Source organism: Nothobranchius furzeri, chromosome 5 (genome assembly GCF_043380555.1).
Source record: "Nothobranchius furzeri strain GRZ-AD chromosome 5, NfurGRZ-RIMD1, whole genome shotgun sequence".
NCBI classification, from domain to species: Eukaryota; Metazoa; Chordata; class Actinopteri; order Cyprinodontiformes; family Nothobranchiidae; genus Nothobranchius; species Nothobranchius furzeri.
In genome coordinates this window covers 80,999,203-81,012,620 of record NC_091745.1, presented here as the reverse complement: position 1 = coordinate 81,012,620, position 13,418 = coordinate 80,999,203, and the positions used below count along the sequence as shown (strand labels likewise).

General features: G+C 47.3%; 1 protein-coding gene across 6 annotated transcripts in view; it reads right to left on the bottom strand.

Moving 5' to 3' along the window:
* The window catches only part of enpp2 (ectonucleotide pyrophosphatase/phosphodiesterase 2), a 36,439-nt gene that overhangs the window by 19,140 nt on the left and 3,881 nt on the right, over positions 1-13,418 (bottom strand). For all 6 annotated transcript variants that reach the window (XM_070551256.1, XM_070551251.1, XM_070551252.1 and 3 more), the window contains 6 exons: positions 10,421-10,546; positions 9,932-9,992; positions 9,724-9,821; positions 9,494-9,573; positions 9,180-9,299; positions 8,881-8,936 (listed from right to left, as the gene is read on the bottom strand). In XM_070551256.1, the coding sequence (XP_070407357.1) occupies positions 8,881-8,936; positions 9,180-9,299; positions 9,494-9,573; positions 9,724-9,821; positions 9,932-9,992; positions 10,421-10,546 (541 nt within the window). The remainder of the gene's footprint in view (positions 1-8,880; positions 8,937-9,179; positions 9,300-9,493; positions 9,574-9,723; positions 9,822-9,931; positions 9,993-10,420; positions 10,547-13,418) is intronic.

Here is a 13,418-nt window from a genome sequence, read left to right as displayed (position 1 = left end):
TGGAGGGTGCGTGAGAATTTGCCCAACCAGTCTACATGTGTTTTGTGGATTAGGAGAAGGCATTTGACGGCGTCCCTCGGGAGGCCTGTGGGGGGTACTCCGGGAGTATGGGGTACCAGGCCCTCTGATACGGGCTGTTAGGTCCCTGTATGACCGGTGTCAGAGCTTGGTCCACATTGCCGGCAGTAAGTCGGACTCGTTCCCAATGAGAGTTGGACTCCGCCAAGGCTGCCCTTTGTCACAGATTCTGTTCATAACCTTAATGGACAGGATTTCTAGGCACAGCCAAGGTGTGGAGGACATCTGTTTTGGTGGTCTGAGGATCAGGTCTCTGCTTTTTGCAGATGATGTGGTCCTGTTGGCTTCATCAGAACGTGATCTTCAGCTTTCGCTGGAGCGTTTCGCAGCCGAGTGTGAAGCAGCTGGGATGGGAATCAGCTCCTCTAAATCTGAGACCATGGTCTTGATTCGAAAAAGGGTAGAACGCCTTCTCCGGGTCAGGGATGAGGTCCTGCCCCAAATGGAGGAGTTTAAGTATCTCGGGGTCTTGTTCACGAGTGAGGGAAAACTGGAGCGTGAGATCGATAGGCGGATTGGTGCTGCATCTGCAGTGATGCGGGCGTTGTACCGGTCTGTTGTGGTGAAGAGAGAGCTGAGTCAGAAGACGAAGCTCTCAATTTACCGGTCGATCTACGTTCCTACCCTCACCTATGGTCATGAGCTTTGGGTAGTGACCGAAAGAACGAGGTTGCGGATACAAGCGGCCGAAATGAGTTTTCTCCGAAGAGTGGCTGGGCTCTCCCTTAGAGATAGGGTGAGAAGTTCGGTCATTCGGGAGGGGCTCGAAGTAGACCCGCTGCTCCTCCACATTGAGAGGAGCCAGTTGAGGTGGCTTGGGCATCTGGTCAGGATGCCTCCTGGATGCCTCCCTGGTGAGGTTTTCCGGGCACGTCCAACCGGGAGGAGACCTAAAGGAAGACCCAGGACACGGTGGAGGGACTATGTCGCTCACCTGGCCAGGGAACGCCTTGGGATTCTCCCGGAGGAGCTGGCCCAAGTGGCTGGGGAGAGGGAAGTCTGGGCGTCTCGTCTTAGGCTACTTCCCCCGCGACCCAACTCCGGATAAGCGGATGAAAATGGATGGAGGTTAACTATTCTTGTTTTATTTAAATTGAATATTTTTAATTAAGGGGCAGAAGCAGCTCAGGAGGTAGAGTGGGTTGTCCAATAATCAGAAGGTTGCAGGTTCGATCCCGGCTCCGACCAGCGAATGCTGCTGTTGTGTCCTTGGGCAAGATGCTTAACCTGCCTTGCCTGCTGGTGGTGGTCAGAGGGACCGGTGGTGCCCATGTCCAGCAGCCTCGCCTCTGTCGGTGCGCCTCAGGGCAGCTGTGGCTACACCATAGCTCATCACCACCAGAGGGTGAATGATTGTGTTGTGAAGCGCCTTGGGGGGTTGTAAAACCCTAAGAAGGTGCTACATAAATACAGGCCAGCTACCATTATTTTATTTATGGACTTGTTGTTTTGCTTTGTCTTAACCGTGTTCTGGACTGCATCGTCTCCTGTTTACCATGCAATGTGTGTTTTATTTATGTTGGACAACAGATGGAAACTAAATCACCGTATTTGCTCATTCATACGCTTCGTCTCATTCAAATACGTAAATTCATTCAATCAGTGACCAAAAGTCTCTGATCAAACCAAATCAAACTTTATTTATATAGCACCATTCATACAATAAATGCAACTCAAATGCTTTACTAATTAAAATGACCCCACATACCCACATTCCCTACCTCCCCATGAATATAAAAGCAATATAACAATACCCCCCATTACACTCATTGTCTGGCGCACACACACACACACACACACACACACACACACACACACACACACACACACACACACACTCAAAGACATAAGATAAAAAATGGAACACACTGGGCTGAGCTCTGATGAGCCAGACAAGCCAAGTTAAGGAAACGCCATCAGGGGAGCCATCTGCCCCGACAACAGCAGATCCACAGCAGCAGCCGAGGCATCGGCACAGGGTGCCCAGCGGAGGGAGGGCGGAGACCCCCACCTCCGCCCAGGCTGCCACAGCCGGCCACCGCCCCCAGGGCAGAGGGCTCCCGCAGAGCAAACACTAATGTTGGGTTTTGGAACAGCTTGGTACTCAACTCAACTCAAACTTTCTTTATATAGCACCTTAAAGACAAAAACATGCCACCAAAGTGCTTCACAGACACAGGAGAAACAGAACTAACTTAAAAGTCAATAAAACTACACAAGCTAATAAAATCTTAAATGAGAGAAAATAGCAGCACTATCAATCACCCCACAGAGTTAAACATGGATCTTCAGCTTAGATTTAAAACTGCTACAGAAGGACTGCTGCATAAGTAGTGGAAGCTCGTTCCAGAGTTCTGGAGCTGCCACTGAAAAAGCTCTGTCACCACGCATCTTCAACCGGGACCCGGGAACCACGAGCAAGGACAGGTCCTCTGAGTGGAGTGCCCGAGAGGGAACATACAGCTGCAGCATGTCGGCCAGATATGCTGGAGTCAAATTAAAGAACAAATCCTAAAAGAGACAGGTAGACAATGTGGACCGGCCAACATTGGTGTAGCATGTTCAAACTTCGGCCTGCCATCCAGGAATTTCCCAGCAGCCTCCTGGGCAAGCTGCAGATGACCTAAGGCACACTGACTCAATCCAATGGGCTAGAATTGCAGTAGTCCAGGTGCAAAGTTATGAATGCATGTGTAATGATCATTTCATGACGTTACACATGCACAACTGTTTCCAGATCAGGTCTAGACAAGAATGGTCTAGCCTTAGCCAAGCGTCTGAGATGATAAAAGGAAGATGCTACAAGCACATTTACGTGACCTGGAGAACAGAAGTTCACTCCCAAACATTTGATACCACATCGAAACAGGAGCTGGAAAAGGGGCCACAACTTGGTACCCGTTATGTTGTAGAGATGAGTGGAACCACGCTGGGTAGGTACTAACGACAAAGGCCCATCATTTCTACTACACATGTGAAGAAGACTTCAGCTCTCCATGAAGGTCAAGCAGCACCAGGGTGTCTCCTAAAGCTTCTGAGCCAAGGAGCATCAGTCAGGATCTGGACCACGACCTGGTCTCTAATAGAACTTGAATATCTCCATTAAGTCTGGCCGTTCTAGAGAAATCTAGAGTCTCCATGTTGTCTGCAGTGACTGCACTGAGAGTTTTCTTGTCTCTCTTCTCTTTTCAATCTCTCTGACGGGGGTCTGAATGGTGATCTCTAAACCAGTCCCTCAGACCTTTTTACTAGTCTGTGTTCTCCCCTCAGCCCAGAGTGATCCTCCATCTGGTCCGTTGTGGTTCTGAGCCAGACTTTTACTCCTCTCGCACACTCAGTAACTAAACCCTGCTTCAGTTCTGAGAGCCAGCTTCTCACAGGCATCTTGCATTACCTAAAAAGCCCATTAACATAAATTGCTGTGAAAACAAGCCAGCGCCATCCCACTGCTGACATGAAGCTGCAGCTACACACAAGCCCTCTCTGTACTGATAAGTGTGGCCCTTTATGACTAATGCAGCAGCCTGAGAGCTAAGCAGGAACAGAAACGTTCTGGAACCTTCAGCATCCAACATTTATCCTGTAAAACACATGAATAGCAAGCATAGATCCATCCGCTCAGACTAAAACATCACATGATGCTCTCAAATCTGTAATGACTCGATTTACGCTCAGAAGGTGAGAAGAAGTGAGAGAATGGTCACAGGACGCTGAAGAAGCCCTGCAGGGTTGTTTTGAGACCACAGATTGGATGACTCTCTGCCAAGGATATGAAGAGGACATCAATGCCATGACTGAATTTGTCACTGACTATATAATCTTCTGTGTGGACAACATCATACCCACCAGAACAGTGAGATGCTTTGCTAACAACAAGTGAACTGACGAATCTGCTAAATGAGAAAAAAAGAGCTTTCCAAGGAGGGAGACAGGGGATTATTGAGGAGTATACAGAAGCAACTGAAGATCAAGATCAGAGACTGCAAGGAGGCATACAAGAAGAAGCTGGAGAACAAACTACAGAGGAACAATACCAGAGATGTCTGGTCAGGGAAGAAGAAGATCACAGGCTTCAAGCAGAGGAAGGATTGCACAGATGGCAGCCTGGACACAGCCAATGAACTGAACAAGTTCATCAATAGGTTCAGTTCAGGAACAAACCCAGCATCCTCCTCGCCTGTCCCCAGGCAATCAGACATCCCATCCTCCTCTGATATAACATTTTCCTGTCACACGCCAGCTCTTTTGTCCTCTAACGCAGTCATGGACTCTTCTGGTTCTATGAATCTGTCTTCAACCAAGTCAGGAGATGCTGCTGCCCCATTTACCTCCCCCTCCCACCTATCTGTCTCTAGAAGTCAGGTGAAGAGGCAGCTGGAGAGACTGAACAGGAACAAGGCTGCAGGTCCAGATGGTGTCAGCCCCAGGGTACTGAAGGCCTGTGCAGAGCAGCTCTGTGGGATTCTGCAGCACCTCTTCAACCTCAGCCTGGCCCAGGAGAAAGTTCCAGTCCTGTGGAAGACATCCTGCCTTGTTCCAGTTCCAAAGAAAACTCGCCCATCAGTCAATGACGACTACAGACCGGTTGCCCTGACATCCCACATCATGAACGTCCTGGAGAGACTCCTGTTGGTCCAGCTGAATAAGCAAACTAGGACATATCAGGACCCGCTGCAGTTTACTTATCGCCATGGAGTTGGAGTTGAAGATGCCATCATCCAGCTGCTTCAACCAATCCACTCTCATCTGGACAAAGCAGGCAGCACTGGTTTTCGTAGAGCTCATTCTACTGAAACAGCTCTTCTTAGGGTTTCTAATGACCTTCTGACTCACAGTGATGCAGGGGACTGTTCTGTTCTGGTTCTGCTGGACCTGACTGCAGCCTTTGACACTGTTGACCATCACCTGCTACTGGAGAGGCTGAGAGACTGGGTAGGCCTATCAGGATCTGCTCTGGAGTGGTTCTCCTCTTATCTCTCTGAGCGCTCCTTTTCTGTGGCCGTCTCCAAGTTTAGGTCCTCCACCACCTTTCTTACCCATGGTGTCCCACAAGGTTCTGTGCTGGGGCCTCTGCTCTTCCTCCTCTATCTGCTTCCTCTTCAGCACATCCTGAGCTCCTTCAAAGGAATCTCCTACCATCTTTATGCAGATGACATCCAACTGTACATCTCCTTTAAGCCCCATGAGATGTCTAAGCTGCAGCTGTTACACACCTGCTTAGACTCTATCAGAACCTGGATGGTGGGAGCTTTCTTCAGCTGAATGAAGATAAGACTGAGATCCTCATCTGTGCCCCAGACAAGCTGGTTCCCAAAGTCAGAGACTCTCTTGGTCAGCTTGCTTCCCACACCAAACCTTCTGTCAGGAATCTTGGCGTGACCTTTGACCCAGCTCTCACCCTGGATTCTCATGTCAGTTCTCTTGTTGGCTCTTTCTTCTTCCATCTCAGGAACGTTGCTAAGCTGAGTCCCATTCTGTCCCGCTCTGAACTTGAGACAGTTCTCCACACCTTCATCTCCTCACGCTTAGACTACTGTAACTCTCTTTTCACGTGTCTGAGCAGAACCTCCCTGAACCGTCTACAGGTGGTTCAGAATGCCTGTGCTCGGCTTCTGACCAAGTCCTCCAAACACACCCACATCACCCCGCTTCTCCTCCAGCTTCACTGGCTGCCAGTCAACTTCAGGGTTCATTTCTAGATCCTGGTTCTGGTCTATAGGGCCTTACATGGACAAGCACCATCTTACATTGGTGATCTTCTTAGTCCCTACACCCCCAGCAGGTCCCTGAGGTCCAGTGATCAAAGCCTACTGGTTGTGCAGCACCAGGCTAAAGGTCAAAGGTGACAGATCATCTGCTGCTGTGGCCCCCAGACTCTGGACCTCTCTCCCCCTGAGCCTGAGATCAGTGGACTCAGTGGTCTCCTTTAAAAAGCAGCTGAAGACTCACTCGTTCAAGCTGGCTTTTGTATGACCTTCTTCACCTCTCTCTCTTTATTCTGCTCTCCCCACCTATTCCACCTTCCTCAGGATCCACTGGTTTCCCTCTTTCCTGTTCACTCTCTCTCTTTCTTAACATTTTTTAATCACAATTGTCTATTTTTGCTCATTTTAAATATATTTTTAAACATTTTCTAAATGCTTTTTTATATTTTTACATTTTTTTGTTTTTGTGAAGCACCTCGTGGTTTTTATCATGAGAGGCGCTATAGAAATGATTCTTCTTCTTCTTCTTCTTCACTGTGAGGGTCATGTTCTTTGATGTCTCCAGTGCATTTAACACAATCCAGCCTGATGTATTTTGCCAGAAACTCCAGAAGACACAGGTGGGGGCCTCAACTGTCACCTGGATTAAAGACTACCTGACAAACAGACCATAGTTTGTGAGGCTGAAGAACTGCACATCAAACCAGGCGATCAGTAACATTGGAGCACCACAGGGCGCTGTACTCTCACCATTCCTTTTCACCCTGTACACCTCAGACTTCCAGTACAAATCAGAGACCTGTCATCTACAGAAATACTCAGATGACTCTGCAGTTGTCGGGTGTATCAGAGATGGACAGGAAGCTGAGTACAGAGAGCTGGTGGAGCGCTTTGTGGCATGGTGTGGAAACAATCATCTGACCTTGAACGTGAACAAAACAAAAGAGATGATTTTAGACTTCAGAAGAAACAGGGTGGAGTCAAACACTGTTTCCATCATGGGAGAAGAAGTGGAGGTGGTTGAGGAACACAAACACCTTGGAGTTCACCTGGACAACAGACTGGACTGGAGAAAGAACAGCGAAGCCGTTTACAAGAAGGGACACAGCAGACTGCACTTCTTGAGGACGCTTAGGTCCTTCAATGTCTGTAGCAAGATGCTGCAGATCTTCTACAAGTCTGTTGTTGAGAGTGTAATCTCTTCAGCCATCGTCTGTTGGGGTAGCAGCATCAGAAGCAGGGACCTGAAAAGGCTCAACAGCCTAATAACAAAGGCTGGTTCTGTTCTGGGGACGACTGTGGAACCACTGGAGGAGATGATGCAAAGAAGGATTCTCCAGAGAATCAAGAACATGATGGACAACCCTGAGCGTTCTCTTCACAAGACTGTCCGACAACGGAAGAGTGTCTTCAGTCAGAGGCTTCTTCAGTTTGGCTGCAACACTGACCGCTACTGGAGATCCTTCCTGCCAACATCCATTGTAATATACAACACCTCTTGGATGACCTGATTATTATTATTATTCTGGGCTACTACAGCAATTAATTTCCCTCTGGGATTAATAAAGTATTTTTAAATTAAATTGAATTGAACTGAAGAATTCCTAAAAGTCATACTACTGACAGAAAGCAGATGGACCTGTTCCCACATTTGGAGTTCATTCATTTATCTGTCGTTGGTAGAAGCCTAGGGTTGCACAAACTGATGCAAAATGAGTTTTGTATTATGTCCCCTTTAATAAAACTTGGTTTTTGTTTGAGACCATCAAGTTTTTTGATCCAGAACCAATACCGCCACTATCCAGCATCCAACATCTAAGCTAACCGTTAGCATTAGCAGCATTACCACAATCAGCTCATTGATGTGGGTAACTTTTAGGTTTGAGAAATGGTGCACCAGTATAATTCTGCACCCTGAGAATGACTTACAAGTTTCTCTGTTGGCATCATGGCGGAGCCTGGAAGTAAAAGTAAGAGAGTAATGTGACATGGATGGGGAGAAAACTATGAAATCCGAGGCACTCGTTAAGTTTTATATTACATTATAAGAGTAATGTCTTTGGAGGTGAAGCAAAGAGCTAAAACCAGAGTGAACATCAGCACGGCCTACGCTAGTTTGAGGGAGCTAAAGAAGGCTACTAAATCACGGACCGATGGTGACCTGGCTTTGTTGCTGCTGGACTTGTAAGTAATAATACTTTGTCCAACGGTGTGGATCTTTTTACTTTGTGGTTTGTTTTGGTATTAGTTAGTATTAGCTCATTGTTAGCGCTAGCTACAGCAGGCTGCTGAAGGGTTGTTTACCACAGTTGTAATTCTACTTTCAACCAGTAGGGTGGAGGAGCAGGAGATGGCTCTGTGTTACTTTAAAGGGGACATATTGAGCTAAACTGACCTTTTGCATCATTTCTCCTGTTGAATGGCTCCGTACTGCATCTATAAACACTCCAGGTGTTAAACAAAATCGATCTTTTGTTGTCTGTGTTTGGTTTTTGGAATACTGCCTAAAACAAGCTGTTTCAAAAAGTCCCTGTTTGTGAAGTCACACACAAGGAAATTACCACAGAACCACCGCTCGTGTGCAAGACTCAGAGCTCCGAGATAGATATCACAGCTTCTCAGCTAATAGCAGCCTAATGTGGGGATGGGTGGGCGTGGCCAGCTTATTTACTTAAAGTGACAGAACCCTGAAATGGCTCATTCTGGAAGGTACTGAAACTGTCAGGAATAAAACTGCTGAGATCAGTTTACGTGAGAGGGATTTAGTGCAAAGCGCATGTTAGGTGTCAACCATGAAATGTTACAACTTAGGAATAAAAGTCACAATATGTCCCTTAAATAGCCTCATGTTAAAAACTAAAGCTGCACTCGATAGGAGTGGACCCCCCCCCCCCCCCTTCATAGTCCTCCCAACGTCTTAAGGCCATGTTACTCTGTGGGATCGTGCCCCTGATCTATTTAGGTCTCCACTGATATAACTATGTAAAAATGAGTGTTTTAACTACAGCAGAGGGACCAACCCATCCCTCTTCAGACCCACAGACACGAGAGGACTTCATCAGTCCTACATAATAAAGTTTTAGTGTGAAAAACTTACACGGGCCAGAAGAAGGAGGCAGCTTTCACGCCCTGCTTCAGTGCTGTGATCCAGATCTGAACAGAAGATCAAATCAGTTAACCGTTTGACTCCAACACCATCACCAGCTGGTGGTGGCCATCAAGCTACTCCCGTTAGCAATTCTCCTGATTTCCTTTGTTCTGAGCAGCAGTGAATATAACTGCATCCTGGTTTGTGTGCCGAGGAAATCTGTGAATCTACAGTAAATCCAACTAGTCTGGTCTTTAATCCTAGCTTTTATTAAAACCAAATGAGCCACTGCAGCGGGCAGAACTTACTGGTTGACCCCCCCACCAGCGGTGGTTCAGTTTTTCACGACTCCTGAGGCTGAAGCTTGCGTCAAACGTTGGGTCGTACATGGAGTTTCCCACAATGCCGTGGGACTCTGGGTACAGGCCCTGGCAGAGATAAGAGTCAGAACACACACTCCACCGCGCCTAACCCGAACCAACCCACACTGCTGAAACCAACTGGTGGGCATTAAAAGAGGGGAGGGCCACACAAATGTCCCCACTCTGTTGATTAAAGCCTGTTGATGGTCCTAAGTATGTAGTAAGTATAGGAACACACACACACACACACACACACTTACAGTAGCCAGTGAGTAGAGGTTAGGGAAGGTCTTGGATGGATAAACAGGCCTCATGTAGGGAGCGTGGGTTCCACATGTCCCTAAAACAAATAAGCACTCTAATGTTGAAGAGCAAACAACAACAAATGACACGAAGTCCAACGGCGAGTCAGACGTCCTCACGGCGACTCGTTTTATCGTTTCTATGATGGATGAAATTCTCCCATCAGCAACAATCTCCCTGTTCTTACTGAGCTTCTCGATGTGCGGAATGACGGCGTTCCCTCTCTTCACGTAGGAGGCTCTGAACCCGTCCACCGTCAGAATGATGAGCGGTGAACGCACAAACCTACACACACACACACACACACACACACACACACACACACACACACACACACACACGGGTTAAACCACACATGTACCGGACCGGAGTCGGCCAGAGAGAGTGAAGCTCACCCAGCAGGACACTCAGCAGTCCTCATGTCCTCACACTCGTCCTGGAGCCAGGAGGTGTCCCCTGGGGGGGGGGGGGGGGGGGGGGGGGGGGTAGACTGGATCATTTTCAACCCTAAAAATACTATCCCTGATTTCTGAAACTCTAAAACATTGTAAAGAGAAATGATTCTGTTCTAGCCATCCTGCTGGAACTGTCTCTGGTTTTAGATAATGAAGCATCTTCTGGAACCTGCCTGCCACCCGCTGGTGCTAAACAGATTAAACATGGAGGGACTTCAGTCAGACGTGAATGCTGTACTCATATGCTACATCTAGCTCTTCACTTAACTCAACTGTTTATTTTTCCGTCAGACGTGACGCGGCTCTAACGGGAGCGTGCACCAACACACAGCCCGGGAGTCGGGAACTCTGGCTTTAGTGTTAACCTTTAACCTTCTAGATCACATGACCTCAGATCTGATTAAACAGGGGCGGGGTCTGAAGCTGCACCTTTACAGAGTTTTTTGTAGTTGGTGCAGCAGTCTCCCCGGGTCAGACAGTCTTCAGAGCAGTGGCAGGCGTGCTGCTCGTTCCGGGCCTCCCCACACCGGTCCTTGCTGCACTCATAGCCCCCCTCTGTGTGTCGAAGCAACAGAAGAACCAAGAACATCAGACTCATTCAGATTTAGAAGCACAGCATCCTCGTGACTCGGTGTTGCTCCATGTGCAGCAGGCCGTGTGAAACTGGCACCGAGGACTTGATGTTAGAGTCAGCGGTGAGCCAACGACCACCAGGCTGAAGGAGAGGACATTAATTCAGACCACCAGCACTGGGGGGTGGGAGGGTGAAGAGAGAGGGAGGAAAAGACAACAAACATGCAGAACTGGTCAAAAAACCAGAAACCCGTTTGAGCAGGTCTGCAGCACAGCTACACGACCAGCACGCATCACAGGAAACATTCATATGAAGTAGAAGAAAGCATCATTTCTATACCGCCTCAAGATAAAAATCACGAGGTGCTTCACAAAAACAAAAAATGTAAAAATATTTAAAAAAATCGATGACTCTGGGTAAAAAAATGCAGATTAAACCATCAAATGTCCTTTTTCTGTTTGTTCTTATTTATTTGGTTTGTTGTGGACCAGGTCGGTCGGAGTTTTCTGGAACAAATGAAGAATTATTACACAGAAAGTTCAACACTCGCTCAGATCAACAGAACATTTACATTATAAAACCTGAAAGCTACATCCTAAGTCAGGCGTCTGGTCATCAGGGAGCTGCCGGTGAGACACATTAGGGGGGAAATCCCCAAAGTCGACGTTAGGTCACCCTAACCCAGCCCAGCACTTCTCCTGATCCAGCAGTACTCGTTTAGCTTTAGCTTAGCATAAAACCATGTAAGTGAATGGTACCCACTAGCCATGAGTGTGAAAGTGGCATTAAAACGACCCAATAGTGATTCTAGCTCTGCTTGCTGACCTCAACAATCAGACTGGCTGCAAGTGGAAATAATAAATAAAACTAAAGCACTAGAGCCCTGCACGGGCCTAACATCTGAGCCCGTGTCCGGCCCGGCCCGAGGGGGTGGAGCCCCAGCCCGACCCGGTCCGAAAAGGTTTTCAGGATTCTCTGGCCCGACCCGAGCCCGACTTTTTTTTTAACCAGCTAAATGAAAACAAAGTGCGTCAATCCTGACCCATGTGTTAAAAGACGTGCAGGATCCGATCAATTTGTTTTTCTCTCGTTTACCGTCACGGAGATGACGGCGCACTGGTTCTGGTGGTAATCAAGTTAAATTTTATCTCTTTCCAACAATTTTCACAAGAAAACAGAACAGTTAAAAGCAGGGCTTGTGTTGACCGGACAGTTCCCGTATTCGACCGTTTATTTTGATGGAGAAAGAATAGAAAGAATTACCCCGACGCATGCAGACGAACTGACATTTTATTCATTACGCACATCGCAGATGTAGCTAAATCACCCAAGAAAACATTCCCATCTGAACATCTGAGCTGCTCAGCGCAGCTCGCTGTCAGCACATATGTGCACAGCGAGCTGAAGGTGTGGAGAGGGGCTTGGAGCACGTCGCAGAACCAGAGCGCATGCGGGAAGGTTCCTCCCACTGAAGCGAGTGTTTTCCAAACCCGGTCACTCAGAGAGACTTGTCACTTAGAAAATGTTCCCTGATTATGAAACTTTGGCTGAATAGCGCTTGTTCCTGTCTCCAATGTGGCGACGCATCCAGGAGCCGTCTGAGGAGAGTCCCAGAATCTCTTCAGCTCAGGAAGCGCCTATGATTACGCACAAGCGTGACGCGTCAACCCGGTCTCACAGTAAGACCGGGTTGGACCTGTTCAGGTTTACGCAGACAATCTATACATAGAATTGACTTACAGATGTAAAATTAATGCAGTAAAATATAAAGCATTTTATTTAAATATCCATTCATTATTTTACCAACACAGAGAGCCGCATCAGATGGATGGAAGAGCCGCGGGTTGTGACATGTTTTCTCCAGGACCAGAGAGGACGCAAACTCAATACATCTCTTTTATTGTGAGGTAATGATTTCTCCGAGTTTTGCGGTTGCGGGCGGGAGTAGACATGCACACAGCGGTTGCGGGCGGGAGTAGACATGCACACAGCGGGTGCGGGCGGGAGTGTAACACACACGTTGCAGTTGCAGGCGGTAATGGTCAGAGATTCCAAGTGGTGCTCGCTGCAGAACCACAAAGGCGGAGCTGCACCAGAAGGTGGAGCTGCACCAGAGTCAGCCCCGCCCATTCCAGAATCAGCCCCGCCCATCCTATCGGAGTCAGTCCAATTCCTTCCAGTTGTCAGACTTTATAGCATTCTGGAACTAAAGAGGGTGTTATAGCTAAAAAATGCAAGATTGAGGAGGGAGTTGAGAAGTTAATTGAACAGTTTTTGTAAAGGTTCCATATAATTAAAAATCTAACTTTTGGAACTTTTAATCATGTTATATTGTCATTTCCTCATAAGAAACACGCCAAAGCCATTTTTGGCCTCATTCATGCATTTTCTTCCCATCTCAGCTTCAATTTGGTCTCCTCCCCCAAAGCGGGTCTGGTCTTGGTTCTCAAATCTGGATATTCTGTGAATTTTCTGACAAATTATTTCTGAAATGACTTCTACTGAGACACCGCCAGAAAAATCATACATCCCATCTACAAAGACACACCAAATAACATAATAAAATGTAACGCCACCTAATTTTTATCAGATGCGGTGGTGTAGTGGTGATGGTGTCAGGTTAACATGCAGTTTTGCGCAGGTTCGCCTCCCAGCAGTGGAAATATCCTATAATCTCTTTTCCTCATTTCTAGCTACACTTGCCAGTACTATGTTTACAACAATTTATTGGTATGCCGTTTAACATATTATGACTAATGTGTTTTTTTTTATTTATTCATTCGTTTATTTAGCCAGTGTGAGTCCATCTGTGAGCAGAGTTTCAACTAAAATGCTGTTTAGGAACGACCAAAT